The sequence below is a fragment of the Cyprinus carpio genome, chromosome A13, assembly GCF_018340385.1.
Source record: "Cyprinus carpio isolate SPL01 chromosome A13, ASM1834038v1, whole genome shotgun sequence".
NCBI lineage: Eukaryota > Metazoa > Chordata > Actinopteri > Cypriniformes > Cyprinidae > Cyprinus > Cyprinus carpio.
In genome coordinates, this window is record NC_056584.1 from 4585857 (window position 1) to 4595002 (window position 9146).

Sequence of the window (9146 nt, forward strand, 5' to 3'; positions counted from 1 at the left end):
AGTGATGAAAAGAATCAATATTTCACTTATGCATGCTTTGCTACATTGAGGGCTAGTTGCTGACATATAAGAAATATTGCAGTCAGCCAAGCCAAAGTTGTTTTCTGTATCCATTTAACCTTGGTCTGGCTGTGCACATGCAGTCAGTTCAGACCTATTCCTCAGGGAAGCACTGTTGTGTTGCACAGCACAAAACAAGCAGAAAGAGAAGCAAAAACGAGCCCTGTGTTACATAAGCTGAACTAATTCTGCCAGATGGTTCATACCTGAAGAACTGCTTTATTGAAGTGTCTGAGCTGAGGCTGCAGTGACCGGAATGAGATGTATTGATTGGCGGGAGCGCACTGGCACACGAGCCCATTGTCTAGATCATTCTGATCTGATGTGGCATCTGCCGAGCATACGATATTAACTTACTCTGATAGCGCTCATGAACATGCATGAGTGCAGCTATTTGTGGAGGATTTCTAAACCTGTGCCCTGAATTGCTTTCGTTTTCGGGAGGCGTTTCGTTTACCTGAAGATGCTGTCAGTTATTTGCATCTTTGACGTATGTGTCTGTTTCACTTTTAGCCGATGAATATAAATGTTTCTCCATGCACTGTTACAAAGCGCTGAAGACTAGATTTGTATTTCCTGAAGGAGGAAAAAGCTAGCAAAATAATGGTGTTAAAGTTTTAACATCAGGTTACTCCTGGAGGACAGTCAGTGCAGTGAGTGTGTTGTAAGATGTTCGGGGTTTAATCATCATCTACAGTGGACACTGAAGCCACACTTCAACATGTGTGAGTGCTATTGCATTAGATTACAATAAATGATAAAACTCCTCAAGAAGGAGACTGTAAATTAAAAGAAAATGTAAAAAGTCCAAAAATTAATAACATTTTACAACTCACAACTCAATAAAATCAATCAATAAATCAGTATATTAATGTTGTTTTTTTATTGCAGCAACTTCATGGCAACAATATTCATTTTACTGATGGCTATGAGTTGAAGGAGGATATCGGCATTGGAGCGTATTCGGTCTGCAAACGTTGTGTCCACAGAATCACCAGTGTGGAGTATGCTGTCAAAGTAAGTATGAAAGCTAATCTCGAAAAGCACTGGATTTCATTAAATGCTCTTCGTGTGATAAAACACACAGTGCAGATTTTATTTAGTGAACAGCAGAGGCAGTGGCTGCTTCATAAGAGGTTTTTTGATGAATTGCTGTAGAGGACAGCATCACTCAGTGTCAGTCGAAGCTTTATCAGACGCCGCTGTGACCAGCCTACTTCATTTCAGATTATTGACAGAGCCAAGAAGGACCCGTCTGAAGAGATCGAGATTCTTCTGAGATACGGCCAGCACCCAAACATCATTACTCTGAAAGATGTGAGTCACAATAAAAAAAAAAAAAAATACAAAATTTGTAAAAAATGCTACTTTAGTTTTATGGAGACCCCCTACTAGACTAAAGTACACAAGAAACTGGGCATGTTTATTATTTTATATTAGTTAGTATTACACCAATATTTTTTATTTTATTTTTATTTTATTTATAAACTTTCATGATTTTGTAATCTATATTTAGAGTTTCAAAACCAAACTCATGAATTTTAACTATTTGTAACTTTTCTGTCTAAATAGATCTAAATATCAGTTATCATGAAGAAAAAATAATAAATTAGTTAATAGAGGTTTCTTATTTTCAATTTCATAAAGTGTAGATTTCAATATATTTCTATTTTGCCTATACATGTTTATTGAATTAATTTGGACTGTAGTAGGACACACTTAATTTCCCAGAATCCTCTAATTTAAGTATTGACGTCTAATATATAGTGAATAGATTCCAATTTTGATGTAAATGTTCCTTTTGATGAAGTTAAGTCTGAATTTGGTGTGATTAAAAACTTCTAGCTTTGAAAAATGTCTAATTAATTGGGCAAAAAAGTATTCTTCATATCAGAGAATAAATAGACATTATTAGTGCAAATTAAAATGATTTTCTTACTTAGTATTTATATATCTAAACATTCTTGATTCAAGATTAATTTAATTGAGAAGCAAAATGACTTAAGATATTAAGTCTTGTTTTCCGAAAAAAAAAAAAAAAATTATCAATAATTTGTTATTTTTTGTTTAGAAAAAGAAACAATATCTGCCAATAGAGTAAACAAACGAAATATATATATATATATATATATATATATATATATATATATATATATATATATATATATATATATATATATATATATATTGATTTAAGAATTTTTCTTACCCTATTGGCAGATATTTTTTCTTGTTTTAAGCAAAAACTAATAAACTTTTGATATTTTTTTTTCAGAAAACAGGACTTAGTATCTTAAGTCTCAAATGTACCATACAGTATGTGTCTTGATTTAAGAATTTTTAGATATTTGTAATGGAAAACAAGACAAAAATACTAAATACAAATTAAGTTTCAAATTCAGTTTCAGATTCCTTTTCCTGTCAGTATGGTTAATTCTGTTTAAATTCTTAGATCGAAAAAAGGAGCTCATATTCAAATTCAGAATTTTGCTGAACACTCCAGCCTACTAACAGAATGTTTACTGTCTTTTAAGGCCTTTATCTCAGCTGTCTTACCATGTTAACCTGCTTTACCATCGATCCAGTTTCACAAGTTCTCTTCAGGTTGCGTGAGGGCTTCCTCTGATCTGCTGATGTGTGTGATTGAAAGCTGCATCACTGCAGTGTGATGGAGACAGTGAGCTGTGCTGTGCTGTGTGCTGCAGGTCTATGACGACGGCAAGTTTGTGTATCTGGTGATGGAGCTGATGAGAGGAGGAGAGCTGCTGGACCGGATCCTGCAGCAGAAGTGCTTCTCAGAGCGCGAGGCCTCAGCTGTGCTCTGCACCATCACCAAGACTGTGGAGTATCTGCATTCACAGGGGGTCAGTTTGCATGTGGTCACACTGGAGACACTGAATAGTTCATTGTTTAGCTGCTACTGAAGATAAAAGTGCCATAGAAGTTCTAATCGAGCAAATCGCACAGATTTTGGAATGTACTACATTATTGTTTCTGCGTCTGTGTCCAGGTTGTGCATCGAGACTTGAAGCCCAGTAACATCCTGTATGTCGATGAAACAGGCGACCCAGAGTCCATCAGAATATGTGATTTTGGGTTTGCCAAACAGTTAAGGGCTGAAAATGGTCTGCTCATGACACCGTGCTACACTGCAAACTTTGTTTAGATACAGTAAATATTATATACACAACATAATTATATATAAATTTCAAAAAAAAAAAAATTCTAAAAAAACTCATACAAATGTAAAATTACAAAATTGTGATTCATCTAGGTCCTGAAGAAACAGGGATATGATGCGGCCTGTGATATCTGGAGCCTGGGAATCTTACTGTACACCATGCTGGCAGGGTAAGTTGAGTCTTAACCGAATATGTTATATATTACATATACACTACCTTTCAGTTTGGGGTCAGGTGGGTTTTTTAATATTATACATCTATATACAAAACTTTTACACAAGAAGGATGCATTAATTTGCTAAAAAGAGACAGTAAAACTTTATTTCTTTTCATTCTTTCGATTTCAGCATGTAAGAATGATTTCTAAAGGATCATGTGACACTGAAGACTGGAGTATTGGCTGCCAAATTTCTAAATCCAAGTTTAGAAAATATAAAAATAGAAAAGTTAGTTATTTAAAAAATGTAATATTATTTCACAATATTAATGTTTGTACTGTATTTATCAAATAAATGCAGCCTTAAGAGACTTGAGCATGATAGACTTCTTTTAAAAACGTATTAAAAATCTTACCAACCCCAAACAATTTATACAGCAGTGTATGAAGTATAAATACAATCATAATTTTTTTTTCTCATGATATTAAAAACCTTGATTTCCAATTAGTTTTAAAAAAAATGAATTGTTTTTTACAACAATTATAAATTCTGTCTACATTTTATAATTATTATTATTATTATTATTATTATTATTATTATTATTTTTACTAAATTGTACAGTAATGTTAATAAAGACAGTAAAATGGCTGAGATAGTAAAGGTAAAGCAGGTGTCAAGTGTGCAGGATACGTGTTTAAAAAGTATCCCAGAATGCACCTCATCTGCTCATCAGAGTGAGCAAGTCTAAAAAAGATGATATTTTTGCAGAAATTATGAAATATGATTTGTTTTTACGAAAATGTTCAACTATTTAATGACCTTACTGTTATTCTAATGTGTGGAAAATAGTAAAAATTAATCAAATTATGAATAAGTTGCTGTATCCAAACCTGGTACTTAACAATTTTAGTTGTGCTATAGTATTATAGTTAAAAACTCACGTTAAAGATCAGCAGAAAGCAGCCCTAGAACAGATTTTATTTGTTGACAATATTCATCTAGGCAAGCAAACACTCTTTCTACCATCAGTCTGCCCACATGACCCAAGAGCCCAGCCTTAATTTTCATCACTTTCTGCAAAATTATGATTGACCTATCAACACAAATAAACCAAAAGTCTATGTAGCACATCCTTTCTCCCATTGCTCAGATGAGGGACTAATTTCTAGAGCAGGGTGGAGGGATTACTAGGTAAGCTGGGTCAAGTCGCAGAGTAATTGTACTGAACACAATGCCAGAGCTATCAGAAGCCAAGCAGCACTCTCAATTTAATGTTCCTGACAATGGATTGAGCTTTAAACCTCTGTGTAATCAGAACATTTGAAAAAAAGAAAAAAATCATCTCACTCTTCTGACCTAGCCATATGTGTACACTAAAAATAACTTGGTGGAAATGGGGGAATTATATAAAAAGCCACTCTTTTCTTTCTGTTCTCACCTTATCTCTGTAAGGACACATTCACAAGTTCTTTCACACACTCAGCTCTTGTTCTGTCCCACAGTTTCACGCCCTTCGCTAACGGCCCTGACGACACACCAGAAGAGATCTTGGCTCGTATTGGCAGTGGGAAATTTGCCCTGTCAGGAGGCAACTGGGACACGGTGTCTGACGCAGCCAAGGTCTGCTTCCTGATTTCTGCATGTTGATATTAGGCCTGGCCAATACAGTATATAGACAAATATATATATTTATATTTGTCTGTCTTTTGACAGTATTCAGTATGGTTGTTAACATTTGTTTTGCTGTTTAATACAATAAATAGGGTAAAATCAAGTTAATATAAATAACAAAGACATGTTTTCCACATTTATTTTACTGCATAAATGTAAGAAAGATGGTTAATCCTTTTCAGTTCTATATGTATGTACACTACCATTCAAACTTTTGTAATACTTACAATTTCACTTAATTACATTCAAAAAAAAATTCATGTTTGTTTTTTTTAAAGTCTTTTATGCTCACCAAGGCTGCATTTATTTGACTGAAGATGCAGTAAAAAAAACAGTAATATTTTGAAATATTGTTACATTTTAAAATAACTGTTTACAATATTAATATATTATAAAATGTCATTTATTCTTAAGCAATAATCGGGCACCAAATCAGCAAATTGGAATGATTTCCGAAGGTTCATGTGACATTGTTGACTGGAGTATTGATGAATAGAAAACAGTACTTTCAATTTGTAATAATATTTTACAATATTACTGTTTCCTTTTTTTTTTTTTTTTTTGAGCAGAAAACTCTTTTTTTTCCTCGAAAACATAATTTTTTATTTTTTTAATCTGTAATGTATTGATATTACAGTTCACAGTAATAGGCAGCAGTGTAGAAAGATTATTTAGGCAATAAAAAGGCCATAAAACCTATGCAGAGATCTTCATCAGCTGTGAGGAAACATCATTCTTTAATCATCTTTGTGTGGTTCCAAATGATTTCAGCCTCAAAATAAGTCATTTTTGTCATCTTTGAACAGGACATTGTAACTAAAATGCTGCATGTGGACCCTCATCAGCGGCTGACGGCACCTCTTGTTCTCAGACATCCCTGGATAGTGAACCGCGATCAGTTATCTCAGAGCCAGCTGATCAGACAGGATGTGCAACTGGTGAAGGTACTGCTCCTGTCATCCATCTGCTGCTGCATTTGAGCGGTTGCCAGATCCACGATCCACTATTAAAGTGCAACATCGCCACCTCATGTTTACCTGTAATACTGCACCTGCTCCACTTTAAACCTAAAGAAATTAATTATTCTTTTGATTTAGGAACTAAACAATTTAGGCCATTGTTATCATTTTTAACTTTATAATTTTTAGTCCTGTTAAGTGAATTCTGGAGTCATAAATATACTACAAAAATAATATAGAGAAAAAAAAAAATCCACTTTGTATTATAGAATGTAATTTATTCCTGTGATGTAAAGCTGAATTTTCAGCATAATTTCTCCAGTCTTCAGTGTCACATGATCCTTCAGAAATCATTCTAATGTGTTGATTTGTTGCTGATCTGCACAAGAAACATTTTAGTCAATAACAATGTTAGGAACAGTTGTGCTGCTTTATCTTTTTGAGAAAAAAACATGATACTTATTCAGGATTCTTTAATGCATAGAAAGTTTAAATCATCAACAAACAGTTTATTTGTAATGGTAATCTTTTGTAACAACATAAAAAAGGGTTTACTTTCACCTTTTAATCATTTTATGTGCCCTTGTTAAAGAAAAGTAGTAATTTCTTTAGAAGAAAATCTTACTGACGCCAAACCCTTGAACAGTACTAACTTATAAATATAGTTACATACAGTTTTTAACTGTCACTTTAAATGATCACACTATTTCTGCTTGGATGCTGTATAATTTAGGAGTTATTAATCAGTCCTATCATTTCCTAGGGGGCGATGGCTGCCACATACTCTGCTTTGAATCGGTCACCTCAGGCACCAAAACTGGAGCCAGTGCTTTCTTCCTGTCTGGCTCAGAGGAGAGGCATGAAAAGACTCACATCCACTCGTCTATAGCACTCCAGCCAGACACATGAGCTTCTGCAGCTTTAAGAAATGTCGGAGCGCGCAGGCTTCGGACAAGGCACCAGGCGACCGCCAAAGCATCCAGAGCAGAGAGGAAAAATTGGATTGACCTCAGAGTGTCAGAGCAATCTCCAAAGAGTGAAAAAATGATCTGCCAAGAGTTCTGCTGATGTCAAGAGATTGATGAGGGCCAGATGCAAACATCACAGCTGTCAGGGCTCAAAAACAGCTCTTTCAGAGCGTGACGTGTTGTGTGTGTGTGTGTGTGTGTGTGTGTGTGTGTGTGTGTGTGTGTGTGTGTGTGTGTGTGTGTGTGTGTGTGTGTGCGTGCCATCCCTGTCAATTTCGGGAGTGTGCATCATGAAGTGTTTAGTTTTAATGGTGCAGACCACAGTTATTGTTCCCAAACTGTGTGCAGTCGGTTGAAAAAGCCAGTCGTTCATAAAAGTTGCTACTACTTGCTGCAGACACTTCAGTTAGAGCCATGTAGAAGTTAGTAGATGATGCTTTGGTCTATCATGGTGACAGTGCTGCACCTTAAGCTACGTACCAGCATCTTTTGAACAAGCATGCCATGTACAGTATGTATTTTTATGACAAACGAATGGTTCTAACATGCTAGTGAAAGCACAAAGAGCATTGTTCATGTTGTTTTTGGTTTACTAGTAACCTTCTTTAATGTTTTGGTCTTGTGTAATGGTGAGGCTACAGAAAACAGATGTTTTTAATTCTGTTTAATTCTATTTTTCCATCTTGTGTATTTGCACCACATTGGTTTTAAATTATTTATTTATATATTTATGAATCATTTTGTTGATATGCACGTTTATTTACAATTCTGTTTAATTATTTAAATATTTATGTGTTTATTAAAGATATCCGGTACCTTTTTTATCTATTTGTTTTTAAGTGACCTTTATGCATCAACACCTAAACCTAAACAAGTGCCACACCTTTGCACTAGATTTACTGAATGATGATAAAGAAATAAAATAAAAACTTTAAAGAATAGAATCATGTGCATGTATTTTCACTTTCATGGAAATGTAATATATATATATATAAATGTGTAAATACAGTTTGAACTAGACTACCAAATTTGATCTTATTGTAAAGTCTTTAGATTAATGATCTTGAAAACACGATACACTTTATGTACTGAGGTCATTATCTATTAAACCTATAGTTATCCATTATAATCTTTTATTAGTTTCTTTTAGAGTTGACCAATGTTACATCATTCTTCCATTAAAAGTCACAACTTGCCTATATGCATTCGTTCATGAAAGTTTATTAGGAAATGTGTTTTCCACACATAACACTATCTGCTCTGTGAAACCTATTTAAGGATATTCAGAAATTATGTTTGCATGCTATACACGATTTGTAGCAGCCTCTGAAAGTTTATTTATAGCAGTACAGATGAAAAAAAAAACTTAATTTTGTATGAAAAAGTTACTCTCTAGAAGACAGTCCAGTATTTTTGTATGAATATGATCAACACCTTTTCCAAAATGAAGCTCTGTTAAGCAGAAAACACATTCTGGGCTGTTTGAAGACCTTCAGCCAAACACAATCTAATCTTTTAATTTTTGTTATTGTTAATGCTGAATTATTATTATTATTATTATTATTTTTTTTTTTTACAATATCCCAAAACAAGTTTGTCAATGCATTAGTGTTTCTACTAGCTAAACCACACAGTTAATGCTGTACATCAGACGACTCCCTACAGTGATACCTACCAAACAGCAATAGCATTAGGATCTGTCCTTGCTAGAAAAATAAATGATACTTTTATGTTCTGTGTTGGCTTGTATACCAACAATTTACAAATAAACAACATAGAAATATGATAGAACTGGTCACAGTATTACTATTGTGTGCTACTTAATGAATTTTGGACAATGTCAGTTCTTGAAATTGGTGGTACATAGTGTGTGCAACTGTGTAGTCGTTTAATTAAGTACATAAATACCCTTATTCATTACAGTGTCGTGGAAGGGACGTTTTCAAGTGCAATCATATTACTTGCTCCCAGGCAAAAAATGTCAGGATTTGGGACGATGACAACAGGTATCTAAACAAAACTGTGCAAAACTGGAATCAAATTGCCTCTCATTTTAAACAATTAATATGTTTAGAATATAATTTTGTTATATAAAGAATATATAAGAATAAATAGCACATCCTTGTACAACAGAATTTGACGGGCACT

At 33.9% G+C, this 9146-nt stretch overlaps 1 protein-coding gene across 1 annotated transcript in view; it reads left to right on the top strand.

Moving 5' to 3' along the window:
* The window catches only part of LOC109063023 (ribosomal protein S6 kinase alpha-2-like), a 41083-nt gene extending 33141 nt beyond the window's left edge, over positions 1 to 7942 (top strand). The window contains exons 14-21 of the mRNA XM_042768419.1: positions 952 to 1077; positions 1288 to 1377; positions 2766 to 2924; positions 3071 to 3220; positions 3335 to 3411; positions 4903 to 5020; positions 5878 to 6015; positions 6794 to 7942. Coding sequence (XP_042624353.1) covers positions 952 to 1077; positions 1288 to 1377; positions 2766 to 2924; positions 3071 to 3220; positions 3335 to 3411; positions 4903 to 5020; positions 5878 to 6015; positions 6794 to 6919 — 984 coding nt within the window. The 3' untranslated portion in view covers positions 6920 to 7942. The remainder of the gene's footprint in view (positions 1 to 951; positions 1078 to 1287; positions 1378 to 2765; positions 2925 to 3070; positions 3221 to 3334; positions 3412 to 4902; positions 5021 to 5877; positions 6016 to 6793) is intronic.
* The last annotated feature ends 1204 nt before the right edge of the window (positions 7943 to 9146 follow it).